This window comes from Amphibalanus amphitrite, unplaced genomic scaffold (genome assembly GCF_019059575.1).
Source record: "Amphibalanus amphitrite isolate SeventyFive unplaced genomic scaffold, NRLGWU_Aamphi_draft 000811F_arrow, whole genome shotgun sequence".
NCBI lineage: Eukaryota > Metazoa > Arthropoda > Thecostraca > Balanomorpha > Balanidae > Amphibalanus > Amphibalanus amphitrite.
The window spans coordinates 86,647-106,009 of record NW_024882305.1 but is presented as its reverse complement, the minus strand read 5'-3'; the positions used below and the strand labels follow the sequence as shown (position 1 = coordinate 106,009).

General features: G+C 46.2%; 1 protein-coding gene across 1 annotated transcript; it reads right to left on the bottom strand.

The window, feature by feature from the left end:
• Positions 1-1,015: 1,015 nt before the first annotated feature.
• On the bottom strand, positions 1,016-5,107 carry LOC122366495 (hatching enzyme-like). The gene is made up of 4 exons (XM_043338819.1): positions 4,952-5,107; positions 2,947-3,114; positions 1,731-1,958; positions 1,016-1,324 (listed from the first exon to the last, which is right to left on the bottom strand). The coding sequence occupies exons 1-4, from the start codon at positions 4,986-4,988 to the stop codon at positions 1,266-1,268; spliced, it is 492 nt and encodes a 163-aa protein (XP_043194754.1). The 5' UTR covers positions 4,989-5,107; the 3' UTR covers positions 1,016-1,265.
• Positions 5,108-19,363: the final 14,256 nt, after the last annotated feature.

The window sequence follows — 19,363 nt, the reverse complement described above, 5'->3', positions numbered from 1 at the left end:
CTTAGCGGTGGCTCTGTCCTTGTGAATCCTTCCCATCAAAAGGTTCGGACAAAATTTATGTAAAAAAAATTAAAAGAATAAAAAAAAAACGAAAGCGAACGTCAACATTTGCTGGACGTATATTATTGGCGACAAACGAGCTCTGAGCAGCACCTTCACACGAATAACAAAGCATTATTTCGATGATACAAGGTACCGTTGTAACGAAGAATAGCACTGGTACCAATTACAGTCTTTTATACTGCATCGCTAGGTCTAAATCAATCCAAAACCAGTACATTCTTTAATTCTTATAATATTTCTAAATATCTCACTTATCTATACAGCTCTGGCGCAAAATGGACAATCCGCCGCGAAAACAATCAAAAGAACATTACATACCTAATAGTAAAACCTAGACAAGCGCATATATTGAGAATAAACAGCATTGGGACCTTACAAGAAGTTCCAAGACATGTATGCTTGATATGTGAGAGGCTAAAATGTGTCTGGTGAATTGCTACGCGATGATCTATATCGCAATTGAATGAGGACTTAACTCCACAAGAAGTCGCTCGGGTCGGAACTTTCGAATGATCTACGATGATCTATTATTAGGCTCGAGTGTCTCGAGCTTTGGTACACATCGCACAAACGACAGCCGTGTCTACCGTCTGGCGATCGACAATAAAGTATTATATACACAGAGCATATGCATGAGTTGTCAGCTGCTTTTCTACAATGGACACTGGGCCTCACTGAAAAAGAAAATAATAGACTTATGATTCATATAAAAACAGATGTAGTGTCCGATGTTTTGATTGACTATTAAATTTGATGCGATAACCAATCCATATTGAGACTCATATCTTTATGTTAGTGCTCAGTAATGTTGCAAACTGGTCGCAGCTTTGTGCTCTAATTGCAAGCAAAGTCCGAGTAGAATTACTATGCACTTCTGGGTACTATTAGCCTCTCTCGCATACCTACCACCAGCGCAATCGGTCTGAGTTCACGATTGATGTATAATTGTTGTGCTTTCGTACACACACTTGAGTCACGCACATTTACGCTAACTTGTCAAAATACACCTCTTTCACTTTTTAGCCCGCAGCGAAACATGAAAAAGAACAGCCGAACACGTAGCCCACTCGTCAAAAATAGATCAACAGCTCTGAAATGTGACCTTTTACACCACAAGTTAGGGTAGCCAAGTTTTCTAGGATGGACGCTTTAACTGGCTGTTCGACAACATGTGTACAGAAGTTCACGCTAGCGAGTTTTGCTCACTGGTGCACCATCCGGTAGATCAGAGGCCCGAACAGCAGTACGATCTGGTAACCTCCTGGGAACAGAGTAAAGTAGCAGGATTCAGAAGGGTAAAACATTTTGGGTGCTGGCACCATCTCACTAGTTGTTAAAGATATATCCTTTCATAGATAACATGAATCATAGAACATGAATGAATGAATGAATGAATCATAGAACATGAAACACGAATCATAGATTCATGTTATCTATGATCCTTTCTATCCACTGCCATTCATTCATTCATTCATTCACTCATTGGTTGGTTGATTGAATTATTGATTCACTCTCTTCACTCGCTTTCTGTCTCTCATCATTCATTTCTCTCTCTCTCTCTCTCTCTCTCTCTCTCTCTCTCTCTCTCTCTCTCTCTCTCTCTCTCTCTCTCTCTCTCTCTCTCTCTCTCTCTCTCTCTCTCTCTCTCTCTCTCTCTCTCTCCTCACCACAGCTCCGGAGACCGCTGGCACCTCCTCCTGGTGTCGTTTTTTGAGGACCACTGGCGGCCGCTTTTGGTTGAACATTCGACTTGGCCGTGGTTGCCTTAGTTGTTGGCTTCGTAGTCGCTGCTTTGGTTGTGGTCGTCGTTTTGGTTGTAGTGGTTGGCTTTTTGGTTGTTGTGGTCGCCTTTGTAGTCGTGGTAGATTTGGTCTTTTGTGCTGGAGCAGCGGCAGCTGTGGAAAAATGGGCAAAAATGATCTTTTGAACCGTATTTTTATATTGATCGTTATGGTTTATGAGAAGTAACACAACTCGTAAATGGATGCACAAAGTAATCAAAGGCCATTCTTATCAAATATCATCTGTACATAGGTAAGATGACAGGCAAACAAATGAAACATTGGGCACTGTTTTTCTATGCACATTGACGTTCATGAAGACCAAAGTCAAAAATAAAATCAATCATCATTAACATGGACATTGGCATAGTCTGTATGTACAGCAATGGTCAAAACAAGCCACTCTTAAAATCATTCGAATTATGTGTTAAGTTCAAGGGATACTTTCCAAAGACGTGTGTAGTGTGGGGATAAACTCAGTGCGCAAGAAAATCGGTGAGCGGTTTTAAAACTCGTAGAGCTGTCTGATAATTAGCTTTCTGGACCCGGAACGTCCGGAATCTAAATGCTAGCTAGCCTGGTCGCAATTTAGTATAGCAAAGCAGCTTGGTATGTCATCCATTGCAGATAAGATAAGCAGGGCGAGGCACAAACGTGCAATGCTCAGCAAGCTTCAGAAGCGATGGCATTGTTGTTTTCTGTTTTGTGCTTTAGGCCTCACCTTTTGGAACGTTTGCCTTAGTGGTTGTAGTTTTAGTAGGGGCGTTAGTCAATCCCTTGGTAACGCTTGCCTTAGTGGTTGTAGTTTTGATAGGGGCGGTAGTTAATCCCTTGGAAACGCTTGCCTTAGTGGTTGTAGTTTTAGTAGGGGCAGTCACTCTCTTAGAAACACTTGTTTTAGTGGTTGTAGTTTTAGCAGGGGCGGTAGTCAATCCCTTGGAAACGCTTGTTTTAGTGGTTGTAGTTTTAGTGGGGGCGGTAGTTGATTTAGTTACAACAGAAGTTGCTGGCTTCCCAGTCGACGGAACGGTAGTTTTCATCGTGTCCTTGGGAGAGGCTACTGTAGTGACCACCGGGTCCTTGGGAGAGGCTACAGAAGTACCTGCTTCGCCGGTTGTCGTGTCGTCTTCATAGCTGTAGCTATAGTCGTAGCTGTAGCTGTAGTCGCTATAGTAGTCGCTGTAGTAGTCGTAGGAACTATCGTAGTAGTAGTAGTAGCTGTCGTCGTAATAGCTATAGTCGTCCTGAGTAGAACCGTGTTGTAGCACAGCTGCAGCGAGAGCGAAATGAACATTTTAGGTGCGGCATAAGGCTCAATTTGTACCTGCAATAATTGTATGAACGCTTCTTCTCCCTTTTGATCTTAAATATAACGAACTTTTGAAAGATGTTCCTGTATACAAGTCCGACCACCAATTTTCGATAACTCTCTGGCTTTTCACGCGCGTAGGTATTGGCTTATGTTAATATTCAGTCGTAAACACAATGAACATAATACACAAAGAATATATGTATTCCAATCTTATTTACCCTTGCATGTGTAGGGGGGTCGGATGGACCCCCCTGGGTTTTTTGCAAATAACTCGCGTAAAAAGCGGCCGATCGCGACGAAACTTTCAGTACCCTCGCATTGATTAATTTTACACCTACCCTGAAAATTTCATGACCCTGACCCAAATGACCTTTGACCTGTGACCTCTTTTCCGGGACCATGTTTGGCCGGAATCGCGATTCCGCGTATGTCGGCTCGCATTAAGCCTAAGCTACACTAGCATGAATTCCGACGTTTTTTTTTCGGTTTCTGCGGGATTTCGGTTCGCGTCGTCAAGTTCGCCTCATAGCGAATGCATTGCGCGAGCTACAAGCTGCCAGTCTGGCGTCCCGTGGAACGAAAACCCGCAAAAACCGACGAGTCGGAACCGAAAAAAAGTTCATAGCTGTGAACTTTTTTTCGGTTTCTGCGGGATTTCGTTTTAGTGATGAATGATTAGAAGTGATTGTTGCTACTAATATTGTGACGATGGAACAGTTTCAAATGTAAATAATGAAAATGGTGTAATTCATGATTAAAGAAGACAAGATGTGTTTCAAAACTCATCATTCTACTTCAAATATGATAATTGTAATTAAGCTGACAAATGATTATGATCGAAAATATATTCTTGTTAGTTGTAAAATGCTTTAAAAAAGTATTCAATTATAATTTTGTTAAAACACGATAACATTTAACATGAATAATTAATTAATTTGATCGCTTATCCATCAGTATGCAATAAACAACACGTCCACGCGGCGGCCGCCCGGAACGAAAAAACGCAGAAACCGTAAAAACGCGGAAACCGAAATCACGCAGAAACCGAAAAAACGCTGATAGTGTAGCCTGAGCTTTAGCCGCGCGTTTGCAAGCTTTTCGTGGTTTCAAACGTTCAAACATGTGACTTGACGTTGCTCCCATGCATTAGGGTGGGAGTCAAGGTCACCTGAAGGTCAGGTCATTGACCTTTGGTGACCTCGATTCACTTTCTCGAGTTTTACATGTTTCTAGGCTAGTTTTTGGAGCTGAATTCGAATTTAGCAACCATTTGAGCATTTATGAAGTAGTTTTGGTGACTTCATAACATGTTACAAAGCTATCAGAGGCGGTTGACACGTACTACGAATACCCGTCACGACCCCTACTGGTTGACCTGACCTGACCTGACCCGACCTGGTCTAAATGCTTAAAGACGTCATCTGTGATCAAAGCTAACACGTTATTGGTGATCAGCACCCCGAAAAACCCTTAGCAGCCACACTTTACGACTTTCTAACAGGTCCCGATTTTCCCGACTTTGGGTCATTGACCTGACCTGGAAGGTCAACCAACGACCTAGGACCTTAAAATTGGGTATCATCGGCTTCCTCTTGTCACGGGCAGCACGCTCGTTTTTTCCGCGAAGCTCTAGCTCGATCAGGGGCCAAACGGCAAGGGGGGTCCAACCGACCCCCCCCCCCTACACATTAGAAGCTGGCAAACGCCGCACACATGCGAGGGTTTATCTTATAGAGCATGGTACACACCAAGACAATCGCGATACTTAAATGTTGTACATAAACTTAGTCCTCACCTGCAGTAGCCAATAGAAGCAGAAGGATCCTCGCCATATCTGCCTCTGTGACCTGGTGAGGTCACGGGTCACTGGAGATCAGCGGCCTCTGACACTCTCTGTAGCCTCTACACAGGGATGCCAGTTACCACGCCCCAACTCACACTCGTATACTCTATCAAATCAAAGCGCCGGAGGCTATACTCGCGACACCTTACCCTGTGTAAAGGGGTGGGTCTACACCGCCCGGGCCTGCCTGCCCTGACCGTTCACCGCGCCGGTATTTGGAGTCAGGTAGTCATGACACCTACACTGACTACCCAGGCAGCCAGCTCCACACACATCCACAGACACACAGACATACAAACCGGGTATACGACGGGGTGGCGTGGCGCCATGAAGGTCACGGGGCTAATCGCCCACGGCGAAAATGGCACGGAGGCGCCTTCGAATGGTCGATGCCTGCAGTTGTAGTTTCATAATGTGGCAGTTGTAGTCGATTTCCATGCACTGACGCTGGCACGAGGCACGGTTGTTATGAGCAGCGGCAATTTCGTAAATTACTCGGGGCCAGCCCAGCAGATTCGTTCGTGGAAATGCTGGTCAAAGTGTGTTTAGTTTTGGATTTAGTAAGGTGAAAGAATGCATATCATTTGAACTGGTAGGTATTTCCTTTTGGTTACATAACTTTTTTATTCGAAATACCGACGGAGATCGGTGTAACCTTGCAACTTATATCTAATGCACATGTCTTAGGACATGGCCATACGACAAAGTAATGCAACAAATCGCATACTATAGTCTTCAGGTGGGCAGTCACACGCACCCAGGTTTACCTAATATTTTTAAAACTTTACCTAGACTTGATATTTTTTAAACTTAACTAAGGTAATTGTGAAACATAGTTGAGGATCAGACACCCCGGTATCATATTTGATACCATCCCTACGAGGTGTAAAGGTCATAGGCTTATGCAGCTGTCCTTTGCATAAATCTACATAAAAACGTGTTTATGCATGATGAATGCCTTGATGTCTACGAAAAAGAGTAGGATTACATTTTGTCCCCCCAATAACCCTCTTATTTAGAAGTTCTATAACGCAAAGCCATGAGCCGCTTCCACCATCTTATTGCCGCCGTTGAAATATCGTGTTATGACCTGATTTAACAGCTAGCATAACGAAGGTCACCTATTGTCCTTGTCTGTCTGTCTAGAGACCAAGGCAAACCCTGTACAAACTGATGAACCTAACGGTTAGAGGTCCTGCTGCTAACCAAGTTTATAACTCTAGCCTCCAAGATAGATGGAGGGTCTGGAAAATCATCCATCAATTCCTAACGCCTCGCGTGCACAAAATCCACCCGCTGCAAGTTCCTGGGTGAAATATGGGTAATACATGCACGTTGGCGGCAGAGGCGGCGCTGGGAGAGGCAGTGGGGTGCGCCGGGCCAACCCGGGTCAAGGTCACGGCTAGTGGGTGGCAGAGGAGGGAGAGAGAGAGGGAGGGAGGCACACCTCAGTCGCCAGGGGCTGGAGGCTGGAACAACATCCGTGTCTAGAGTTGGTGCTGCGACGGTCTGAGAGTGGAGAGAGTGGAGAGAGTGGTGGAGAGAGTGACAGAGGAGGTGAGGGAAGTGGCGCAGGTGACAGATGAGGTGACAGAAGTGGCGCATCAAGCTGCTGGATTGGGGAAAAACGGTAAGTAGCTCCAGTCATACCAATACGCGTAATCAATGTAAAGCATGCCCTGCCTTGAGTTTCCTGTGTCGTTTAAGTTGAAATTTTCAGGCAACCATATTTTTTTTTTATTGTAGCTACACTGTCATCGATGTTTAGAGCAGAACAAAATCCGTAAACACAGCATTGAAAAAATCACACCCCATATGTTTTATTCTTTTTTTTTAACAACGACAATCGACATTACGAAATTCCTTCTCGGTGTCTACTAGATACAAATATATTGAGGTAAAGTGATGAGGTCATGTACCCTGAAATATGCATATATTACACTGCATGTGGTGGAGGTCATTCCATCATAAATTGCTAGCTAGGCTTTTAACCCTATTCCTGGCGGGCTCCGCCGGGACAAGAAACTGGCGGGGGGGGGGGGGCCGATTCGCCCCCCCCTGAGATCTCGAGAACGAAGCAAGATAGCGACAAGTGGTAAACGGCATCGGATACGCATGGACAAGGTCTACAATTTTTACTAAGGTCATTTTCAGGTCAGGTCAAAGATGACGTCACAGGGGTCGAAAAAGTCAAAATGGCGGCGCTAGATATGGAGAGAGTTTTTCTCGAATAACTTTCGAATTAGTCAAGATAGGAACAAGCTAAGGGCATCATCGTGATCCTCTCGTCAATCCGCATCGAATGATATATATGTTGACCTCGAAAGGTCAAGGTCAAAGGTTGACCTCAGGTCACGTGACCTCGAGGTCATCATGTATACCATTCGATGCGTCTTGACGAGCTGAACACAATGAGACCATCCACGCGTCTGTATCGTGTTCCTGTACGGAGTTATTGGCCAAAAACCTTTGGTGACCTTTGATGACGTCACATGACCTCACAGCTGCCCAACAGCAAAACAGACCTCAAGGTAGTGAAGGTTGATCGTATATGAAGTCATGTATGGTATATGGGGCCATTCCGACCCGTTTTAGTGGTAAAAACAGGGAGTTGATTTTTCCCCCATTGACTTATAATGGGGAGGTCGCGAAACTGACCTGACCTTAGGTCACCGATATCAAAATTCCGAGATATACAAATTGCACATACTGGTACCCTAACTAAAGCCTGAAGAGAAGAAATTGATCGGTCAAAAACTCTAGCTCTGGCGTGATTGCAAACTTTTCTGAGGTAGGGTCACCAAACCGCCTCTGGTGACCTGACCTGAGGTCAGATCAACTCAAAATTTTCAGACATGTTGCGTAGAAGCCTTTGAGGGAAAGTCAGAAAATTTGAGCTTCCTAGCTCAACGCGTTTGGGAGAAATAACCAAAAAACCTCAGGGGGGGCTCCTGAGGCCCCCCCCGCCAGGAATAGGGTTAAAGCGGTGGTTGTGTCCGTTTTATAACAGCGATTAAACTATGCTTAATGCATATTGCTGATTGCACATGGCTGTGACCCGCCGTTTGTTTTGGACGATACGGAATCTACCCTTTGGCTCTGTATAAAAAGCTTTATGAATGTCAAAACAACGATTTTCCTGAATACCTATTAATGAATCGAACACCACAAATTAACATTCATTTTGCAATGAAATGACAATAGTGCTCCTTCCCAATGGTTTCCTTTCCAAAGCCAATGCGTACTAAAGTGGTCGATTTTTTTCGGAAGACGTCTCGCGGTGCTAAAAACAAGCCCCCGACCATCAGCTGGTGACTGTTGAATATTCCAACAGAACCCAAACATCTGTCTTTACCTACATGGGCTGGGACTGTGGCGGCCCTCACAGCCGTGACCAAGCCCTGTGTCCCGACTGAATAATTGACGTGGGTTCGGCGCGGCAGGTGGCTTACCTACTTAAAGGTGTCGATGTCGTCATCAGCATATCGACACCTGAACAGTGAAAGGCGCCACTGTGGATAATTAGGTGCCTTTTCTAATGGCTACCTGGCATTGTTTGAGGAAAACCAGTGTCTCAAAAGTCGAAACTGAAAGTGATCAGCTCCTCCGAATTTGATGCATGATCCGAATCGACGAATCGAAAGCATTGTTTGACGAAGGGAGAACGTCTAAACATGTACTTACATACATACCATAGTTACGACCAAAAACTCTCAACCAGAAGCAAAAATAAGGAGTAGCGGGTTTTGACCGAAGATAAGCTGCTGCAGGCGATGGAAGGGGGTCGGATTCTAAATTTAGGCATCACCTGAAAGCACTACAGCGTCTGCCTGGTGCGGTGTTTTACGTCGAGTTCCGCCCACTGGCGGATCCAGACTTGCGTTTTGGGGGGGGGGGCCAACTCGTGCAAGGAGCCAAACCTAGGGTACCCCCAAATCTTGTTTTCTCATCGGATTTAGGCCACTTATTTTTCGTCACAGCCCTGAAACGATAATTTTTTTTAACTAAAAAAAAAATAGAGAGAGAAATGGTAGCCCACTCAACCCGTGCCTTAATATTACTTTGAAAACACTTCAAATTGCTTTTGTCGACCACCGCTCCGGGTCGGTGCTTGGCGCAGCCTTCGCGGGCTGGGAGGTGTCGGTTGAACCTCTCTGCCGTTCGGCCCCTGATCAAGCTAGAGCTCGCGGAAAAAACGAGTGTGTTGCCTGTCAGTGACGAGAGGAAGCCGATGATACCCGATTTTAAGGTCCTTGGTCATTGGTTGACCTTCCAGGGCGGTGTTTCACGGTCGCGTTGCCAGCCGCTGCCAGCGCATTCCGCGAGCTAAGGTCAACCTTCGGTAGTGATGTAGGTATTAGGCTAGTTGATGTCTCCATGGAAACCAAAAGTGCCAACAGCGCTGGCAGCGTGCCGTGAAACACCGCCCAGGTCAGGTCACAGACCCAAAAGACGGGAAAATCAGGGCCTGTCAGAACCTCCTAAAGTAAGGCTGTAATAGATTTTTTGTGCTGATCACGAATTTCATGTTAGTTTGGATCATAGATGATGTCTTCATGCCTTTAGGCCATGTCGGGGCAGGCCAGGTCAGGTCAACCAGGTCAACCAGTACTTATGGGCGTCCGTGTAGCAGGTGTCCGACTACCACTGGCAGCTACGTAACATGATATGAAGGCATCAAAACTACTTCGTAAATGTTCAAATGCAGGGGCGGCGCTGACCTATTGAAAGTAGGTAGGCACTTGGTAGGTAAGGCAGAAAAGATGAATACGGAATAGGTAAACTAGGGGGGAAAAGACAGCCTTATTGCTCAGTCGGGATGCGTCAAGCAGCGACAGCAGCGTCATCTACAAAAACCATTAACTTAACTAGAGCTTACACGTCTGCCGCCAGAGGCAAGCTAGTCTCCCAGTAGGAGTCTAGTTCGTCCAATATAATTTTTAACAAACAATAGAATAACACAACAGACATAACAACGCTAGGTACCCTAAACTAATGATAAAAATTGATAACGTTAAATGTGTTTTATTTTATGATAAATGAACTTAATAAACAGTTAAGTTTGAAAGTTAGAAGGTAGCACCTAGTCGATGTGCCGACCATCTAAACTTTTTCTACCAAAAGGCTCAATAGCCTCAACATGGCAATAGTCGATAATCTAGTAGGACGAGGTAGGCACAATTAGGCAAAGGATTTTGTCAAGTTGTTGTTATAACACGATCTTTGTTTGACATTTTTTGAAAAGCTTAGGCAATTCTCTTTCGTTTCAACCCATTTTGAAAAACGAAAAGAAAAAGATCTTTAACAAAAGCAATCAAACAATCAAAAGCCACAGTCTAGTGATGGTGTAGACACAGGGGAGACGACAAATGACGTAGGCACTGCCTACCTTGCCTATATGGGAGAACCGCCCCTGTTCAAATGGTTGCTAAATGCTAAATTCAAAATCAGCTAAACGAAACTATCCTAGAAACATGTTAAACTCGGAAAAGTGCACCGAGGTCATCAAAGGTCAATGACCTGACTTGACCCTAAGGTGACATTGACACCTACCACAATGGTTGGGACCAACATCATTTCACATGTTTGAGCGTTTTAAACCACGAAAAGACTGTAAACGAGCGGATAATGTGAGCCGACATACGCGGAATCGCGATTCCGGCCAAACATGGTCTCAAACATGGCCAAACATAGTCTCGAGAAATAGGCCACAGGTCAAAGGTCACTTGGGTCAGGGTCATGAAATTTTCAGACTTTGTCAACATGAGGGTGCTAAAGTTTCGTCGCGATCGGATTCATGATAACTTACACGATAACTTCACGCGTCGATCGAGAGGTAAAGTATGCAATAAGAACTTCTTGGGTGAAGACGAGACCAACACTCAAGCTCACATATTTTTAATGATACGGTAGTTTCTACCTACTACGCTACTTTCTCACATTCATACCTATTTCTTAAGTGTTTTTGGGGGCCAAAATACATGTTGCCCCCTTTCAGGCTTGGGGGCATGACCCCGTGGCCCCCCTGGATCCGCTAGGCCGAAACTAACTAGGCCGTTTTCAAACGGTCTGATATTTCAGGTCATGGTTTGCAAACGGCCGGTGTTTTCAGGCTGTTTCATATGCCCTGACTGGGCCAGGCCGTTTGCAAACGGACAATTTTCATACGGCCTGTAACATATATTCATATTTCACCATCTGTCGCAGCATCAAATGCTGATGTGGTGCACTCAAAAGCCGGAATTGGTCCTTGGATGCCGTAAGGACCCTTTTAAGAAATAAGTGACCCGACTGACCCCTTAGAGATTGGCCTGAGCTCTGACCGAAATAAGTCTTTTACCGTTTCACGGGAAGGGACAAAAAGGTCCCTGATATGCTTCTTGTACAATTACCAAACAAAACAAGCTTTTCAACGCCAACTCAGTGAGTGTTCCTAAAAAAATTATTGCGCATATTCCGTGAATGAAAAATTGCCGGGTCATGTCAGGTCAGGCTGCCAGAGCAAGTTTGTTAACTTGACAGTTCAATCGATATGTATGCAATAAGACCTTCTCGGGTGACGACAAGACATGACGACACTTTATGAAGGAAGCTAGTAAACCCGGTGGTTTCTCCATAGGCACGGGAACCGGGGCAGTGGGGACAGCTTGCCCACCCCCTAACTATGGGGCCGTGGGGGCGGTGCCCCCACAACTTTCAGACGGAATACCCCATTTTTTGCAAATGTTTTCTTTTTTGTTGAAAAAAGCCAAGGGATGAAAAATAAGTGGCCTAAAGGCTAAAACCACCGGTGAGAAAACTATATTTGGGGAGACCCTAGGTTGATCTCTATTATGGTGTGCCCCCCCCCCCCAGTCTGAAAGTAGTTCCCGCACCCCTGAGTTTCTCTACGCTATTGAATCACGCCGGTGATTCTAACTTTTAGGTATATCTACTACGCAACCTTCTGACATTAATTTTTCTTCAAGCGTTTTGGGAGGGGGGCCAAAAGATATGTTGGCCCCCTTTCAGGCTTTTGGGGGGCCATGGCCCCGGTGGCCCCCTCCCTGAATCCACCAGTGGGGGGCGGTGCCACCACAACTTTCAGACGGAATACCGCCCTTTTTGCAAATGTTTTCTTTTTTTGTTGAAAAAGCCAAGAGATGAAAAATAAGTGGCCTAAAACCGGTGAGAAACTAGATTTGGGGGGACCCTAGGTTGATCTCTATTATGGTGTGCCCCCCCCCAGTCTGAAAGTAGTTCCCGCACCCCTGACTTTCTCTACGCTATTGAATCACGCTACTGATTCTAGTAGGTATCTACTACGCAACCATCTCACATTAATTTTTCTTCAAGCGTTTTGGGGGGGGCCAAAAGATATGTTGGCCCCCCCTTTCAGGCTTTTGGGGGGGGGGGGGGCCATGGCCCCGGTGGCCCCCCCCTGGATCCGCCAGTGGTTCCGCCCAAGTAGTGCCCCCTGCAATACCAGTGAGTTGATAAGGAAACAGTAGTATGGTTACCGGCCGCCACCGGCGCTAGCCTCGAGTTTGTATGCGCTGGAGCACGAACGGGCATATCTCCTCTTCAGTTTTTCTTCAATGAGGATCATGAGGGCTAAGGCTTCATTAAAAGCCAGGTCCATTTTATATCTTGTCAGGAGTCCGTATCCGTCTCACATTCTGTCTCATATGCGTCTTGCAGTGAGGAGAATTTCGCTAGTCTTTACAATATCAAGATACGCTTGGCCCCAGTTAGGTAAGTCGGGCAAAATATGCGTTTAACTTTAACCCGGCGGCCGCTGGGCCTCCGCACCACCCGCCGGCCGCTTGGGGGGGGGGGGAGCATATAGTTGCCCTCTTTACTTTTGTGACGATATGGTCGCAACGCGAAAAGATAGAGAAGCGAAACTTTGCACACATCTTCCTATATACCTACCTGGCCCACGTTGTGTCCAAATTTGGTGTCAATCATATTTGAAATGACGTCACAGTGACGTCAGAAGTCAAGTTACAGATTTGCGACTCTCAGTTTCCTCACGATATATGCGATATATGAGACCGAATATAAAGGACCGATTATTGGCTAGAAACAAGTTGGAAGTGTACTTAGATGTTTCAGGATGACATCAGGTGCTGTCATAGTTCATTTACAGTTGAGTGTCATGCTCAGCGATATCAGAAGCGATCCATATCGGAAAACGACAAAACTTTATGACGTCACTGTGACGTCATCTTAGGTGCTACAACCACCAAACTTTCCTCAAACATTGCCTAGGCATTCATTTCGAAGATATGCCAAGTTTCTCATTCGTATCTCACCTTCGTAGAAACGAGTATTCCACAAAACGTAAGGGAGGGCAACTTTATGCCCCCCCCCCCCCAGCGACTCGTGGGTTAAAAGTGGGCAAATAAGGCAAAGGGCCACTTGCCTTTGCTCGAGAAATAATTTGTATCTGCGTGCTGTTCGAACAGCCTGCTCATTGGTTCAAGCAAGATTACGGTTCAAGTACAAATGTTTTAGAATTTTCGGTCTAACAGTTTCGTTTCACTTCCATTACAATTTAGAAAATGTAGGGAAAAGTGGGGTAAGACGGGCACCTTAACCCTATTAGTGGCAGGCTCCTGGCTACCCCTATTAGTGGCAGGGGGGGGGGGCTGTTTACGACCCCCCCTTGATATCTCGAGATCTAACGGGCCGATTTTCAAAATTCAAACGGCATTCGACTTCGCTCAACGTGATCTACATTTCTAAAAAAAAAAAATTAAGAAAATGTCAAAAGGGGGGTTGAGGGGGGTAAAAACGGGCAAATTGCAGATACATTTTAGACTGCTTATCACGGCCAGGTTTCTGAACCAATCTTAACGCAACTTTTGCCGATCGATAAAGAATGAACCAGGAATTCACATGGATCCTAAAAATATGCATTTTCAAAAATCATAGGCGGATACAGATCATTGAGATTGGGGGTACACAAAAAGTATAGCAAATAAGGTTTTTGTTGGTACTGTTTCTAAAAAGGGTGGTAATGGTCTTGTTATGTTACAATTTTCTTATGAGAGAACGACTACAATTGTATTGGTCATGCATAGGCGGTGTCAGGGCACCTATGTTGGGAGGTAAAACATAACCCCCCTTTTTGGACGCCTGGATCCGCCTATTATAGCAAAAACGTGTCAAAAGAGGATGCACAATAACTTTGTATATGTTATCACATGATATAACTGGTGCATACAGTTATAATACATCAGCATCGTGATCATCGCCCAAATGACTCGCTTCACGAATAGGACCCCCCAATTCCCAGTGCTCTGGAGCCGCCCTTGGTAAAGTTATGAACTTGAAATTTTCAGGGAATGTGCCCAATTTAGTTTTAGGAAAAGTCAGAAAATTTCAGCATCGTAGCTTCAGCGGTTTCGGAGATATTCCCGAAAAACCTGAGGGGTGGATGAAAACAACCCCCCCTGCCACTAATAGGGTTAACTTTGGAGCCATTTTTCGGCCGGTTGGAAACATCATAGAAACGGGAAACTGAGTGAAAACCCTTATTAGGCATTTTACTTCCATTTGCCAGAAGATGAGACTTAGACCTAATTCAACAATAAACTGCAGCTATTTTTGCAAAGCCTTGCAAAAACCCGTCTTACCCCACCCATGGGGTAAGACGGTCACATGGGTAGGGCAAGACGGCCAGCTTCTTTCACCGACCAGCACAGCTCGCAACAATTATGCCCGAGATTAGCCGCATTGATACAGTCGCTCGTTGGTCTCAAGTGCTTCGGAAATGGCAGTATACGAGATTCGTGCAGAAGGCGTATGCATTGCTCGTATATACGTCTTAGTTCAGAGGCCATGTAGAACCATTTTTCACATTTATTATTCGAGAATAAACTGTGCCGAAGGAATATTGCTAACATGTCTGTGAGTATCGGAATCGAACATATTCTTATTAGAAATGCTTCTTTTTTTTTCGTACAGCAACACAAATATTTTCACCATTACAGACCCATTGGATTCATATAGTTGCCCGTCTTACCCCAAACTCAATGTCAGAAGTTCAGCACGATTTTTCTCTGTGGACAATTTGATGCAAACAAAGCAAATCCGCGGTAAATATGAACACTGGTGGCATATGAGTGTACCACAAGTGATTGCGAGTTTTTAACTCTATAGTGCTGCACACAAAAGCTTGCACAATACATTATGGATGTTTTCAATGAAATGTGTGTTTTAAAGAAATCAAAATAAAAGATTATCGACTGAACACAAATTCACCAGACTTCAATGGCATGGTGTGTAGTGGAAAAGGCAATTCTGGTCCTGATTTTTTCTCGCTCGTAGCGCTATTGGTTTGGTCTGCAGAAGGGGTGCCCGTCTTACCTACCCTGACCGTCTTCCCCCACTTCCCCCTAGGTATTTCTTTTTCCGGATAGGGGATCTTTACATGTTAATAAAAAAGATTTGATCGCCAGCCCACACCACATCTCATTGGTCATTACGACCCCCACCAAACACGATTTGGCAGCACTGTAATGACGCCTGCTGGGCGTGAAGTTTTCCCTTCACCATAGGGTTTACACACAAACTGGTCAAAGTTTGAGCCAGGATATACAGGGTGTCCCAAAAAATGTACCTCATTTGAAATGAAGATATCTCAGTGTCTGAGCATACAATGATCCCAAATTTGGTGCCATATGAAAGCTCATTCCATAGCATTTTGTTTGATATAAACTATTTTACTGTACGTTACGTGACAGCCGAGTAATAACGGAAGAGCAAAACCCTTGCAATTTCGCTCTTCAACTATTTCCACGGGTCTTCCTGGGAAAAAAAACTTTCAATTGTTTTGCCGATATTTTCAGCAACTCAGAAGTCAGGCTCCCAGCACCGACGAGAAGTGGTCTGCCTGGAGAGCCGTCTGGGACCCGATACTGGACCGACACATGCCGATCAAGCAGGTCAAGCTGCGCCACAAGATGCAGCCGTGGCTGTATGACGATGCCGTAAGAGAGGCAAGGGAGGAGCTGCAGAGAGCACGCAGAATCAAGGAAGAAACGCCATGTGCTGAGACTGAGCGCGAGTTCCGGCTCCGCCGTAACGCGGTGAAAACCGCCCAGTACAGCGCGTGCTCCAGCTACTTCCTCTCGTCTTTCAGACAGTCGAAGTCTACCACCTGGCAGGACATCCGCCGCTTCTTGGTGATGTCTAAGAAAACTGAGCCTCGGCCCCGCGACACACCCGCAGCTCGACCGGAGAGCTGGTACAGCCGCCTGAACAAGCACTTCGCAACCGTCGGTCCTGCTGTGGCAGAAGCCCTGGCAGAAGAAGATGCTGGAGAGACGCTCAGCCCTAGGCCGCCGCGCGTCTGCAGCGGGGCATTCAGCCCGCGGCCGGCCACGCTGCCGGAGCTATCGGCAGCGCTTCAGAGAATGGGGGCGTCAAAGGCCAGCGGAGCTGACGGCATAACCATCGCGATGCTCCGAATGACTTTTAGTGTTACCGGACCGCACATACTGCATGTTGTGAACAGCTGCATCACGCGCTGTGAGCTGCCACTGGCATGGCAGACCGCTGTAGTTGTTCCTCTGCATAAGGGTGGTGACGTGGATGTGCCGAGCAACTACCGACCTGTGTCAATACTGCCTGTCGTTTCTAAGCTCTGTGAGCGTGTTGTATGCACGCAGCTCACTGATTACCTCGTGAGCCATAACATTCTGTGCCACCAACAGTATGGCTTCCGCCCCGGACTCTCCACGGAGGCGGCCCTGCTCGATGCTGTCACGTTCGCCGTCGATAACGTGGACAATGGACGCGTGACGTCATTGGTGACGGCAGACACATCCAAGGCATTTGACAGCGTCGAGCATGGCCGTCTCCTGGAGAAGCTGGGATGGTATGGGGTGGACGAGCGTTGGTTTCGCGCGTGGCTCTCTGGTCGCTGTCAGACGGTGAAGGGAGGAACAGGCGAGACACTACCGGTGACGCACGGGGTGGTACAGGGGTCGATCCTGGGCCCCGTACTGTTCCTCCTGTTCACCAACGACCTGCCGCAGCACGTGCCGTACGGCAAGCTTGTCATGTACGCCGATGATGTACAGTTCTTGGACACCGACCTGTCGGAGAACTTACCTCTGCTGAAGTGTCGCGTGGAGAACATGCTGTCTGTCGCCTTGCGGTGGTTCACCCAAAATAGGCTTAAGGTCAACCCTACGAAAACCGACATGCTTCTTCTCAAATCAGCTCGAAAAATTGTCACCGGTGACTTCACAGTGAAATTTGGCAGCTCTTCTATTAACTCTGTACGATCGTCCAAGATTCTGGGTGTGACTCTTGACTCGTGTCTGTCGTGGGAGCAGCATGTAACGGCGGTTGTCAAGCGATGCTACTCGATTCTGATTGGTCTCGCGAGAATGCAGCGCCGTATACCTCGAGAGACGAGGCAGCTGCTGGTGGAGACGCTGGTGTTTCCCCACCTGCGGTACTGCAGCTCTGTGTGGGGAAGCTGTTCCGTCACACAGAAACGCAGACTGCAGAAGTGCATCAACTTTGGCGCTCGCGTTGTAACCGGCCTAGGATACCGAGAACATGTCACGGAAACGCTGCGAGAGCTAGGGTGGAAACGGATCGAGCAGATGGTAACTGAGCACGACAGCTGTGTCATGTACCGACTGTTACACGATACCAGGGCCTCGGAGGTGTTACGCACACGGATTACCAGTCGTTCCGATGTAGCTGCACGTGAGACGAGGGCCACTGTCGACGGCCAACTCGAGGTGCCGCGCACGCGCACCGAATTCGCCAGACGGTCGTTCTACGCCCGAGCCGTAAGGGCGTGGAATGAGCTGCCACGATGTGTGAGGAGCTCCGCCACCTACGCTTCTTTCAAGAGGCAGGTGACCGGTGCCGGTTGATCTAGTGATCTCGCTTGAGACCTTGTAGGTATTTTAACCATTTTAAGGATTTTAGTCGGGTACATGTCCTTCTTTTGTGTGATATATTGTAGGAATTATGTTGGGTACTTGTATGACGTGGATAACTGAAAACCCACCCGATGGATGTTTTCCGAAATACATGATTATGATTATGATTATGAAGAAAACAATTAGAAATATTGAAAATAGGTTTCGTTTCATTCATGCATTGCTAACATAACAAGCACACATCGCATCACATCCCAGTTAAAGGTTCAGCCGTGCTAACGCTCAAAGTGCCCTCCCTTTCGCTCGGCACACATGGCGGAGCGTCTTTAGGACTCCGGCTACGCGTGCACATGTTTCAAGCGGGATTTTCCGGATGCATGTCCAGGTCGAGTTCCTCAGCTCGTCCAGAGTTTGAGGATTCTTTGCGTATACCACACTCTTGAGGAACCCCCACAGATAAAAGTCAAGGGGCGATAGGTCTGGGGAGTGTGGCGGCCAGCTAACGTTGGCACGCTGGGATATGATCCGATCACCCATGCGCTCGTTGAGCCAGACCATCGTTGATCTCGGAAGTGTGTGGAGGAGCCCCGTCCTGCTGTAGCCATTGGAGGCTGATGGTGTTCACACACTTTTTGCACACGTGTGGGAGGAGCTTTTTTGTTTGTTTGTTTTGGTGTGGGCCTTTAGTTTCCGCTGTGTTTGCACCACAGAGCCGGTTTGGGGGTAGGATTTTGCAACTTGAATCCTTCCCTCCTTGCTTAGTTGCCCCATTGTGCAAAATGAAAGATGTGGAGCATTAATTGGCATGAAATAGCTTTAAAGGGACCCTCCCACCTTCAAAAAAGTTTATGAATTGACATGAAAGTGATGTCGCTCGGTTCAGAAAGAGCGAAAACGAATATCTACCAAATTTCACCGAGAAATATTCACCGGTTTTCAAGATATTAGACTTTTACTTTTGTTTACTTTTTTTGGGATCTCCGCTGTTTCTAGCGACTTTATTTTAGAAGTGCGGCGTTTGCGGCAGATGTTGCGCGCAAATAGCATATACCACCGCGTGCTACAAAACGTTTTAGTCAAACATTTAAAAATCGTTAGATATCTGCGCTGACGTCACACATTCAGAGGGGTATTCCTAAGCATTAGCCCCTCTGAATCAAAATGCTGCAATTTTGAAATTCAATATTTCCGATTTAAGGCATTTCTCGATGTTGTGAGTGCCGAAACCGGTAATTGTGAGCCAGGGACCCCATTTTGGCTATCTCAACTCAAATCTAATGTTAAGGTGGGAGGGTCCCTTTAATGAAATATATTAAAGCTATCATCACGTGCGTATTTTCTGAGATGTCTTCAGTTGACATGAGACACAATTTAGAATTACTTGTGGCAGTAATTCAAGTGCGAAATTGCAAGGGTTTTGCTCTTTCGTTATCACTCGGCTGTCACGTAACGTACAGTAAAATAGTTT

Bases quoted from the DNA above. Each gene is read 5' to 3' on its own strand.
- LOC122366495 (XM_043338819.1), bottom strand. From the start codon at position 4,988: ATGGCGAGGATCCTTCTGCTTCTATTGGCTACTGCAG. The intron at 3,115-4,951 runs GTGAGGACTAAG...CTCTCGCTGCAG, and splicing joins GCTTCTATTGGCTACTGCAG to CTGTGCTACAACACGGTTCT. The intron at 1,959-2,946 runs GTACTTCTGTAG...ATTTTTCCACAG, and splicing joins CACGACAACCGGCGAAGCAG to CTGCCGCTGCTCCAGCACAA.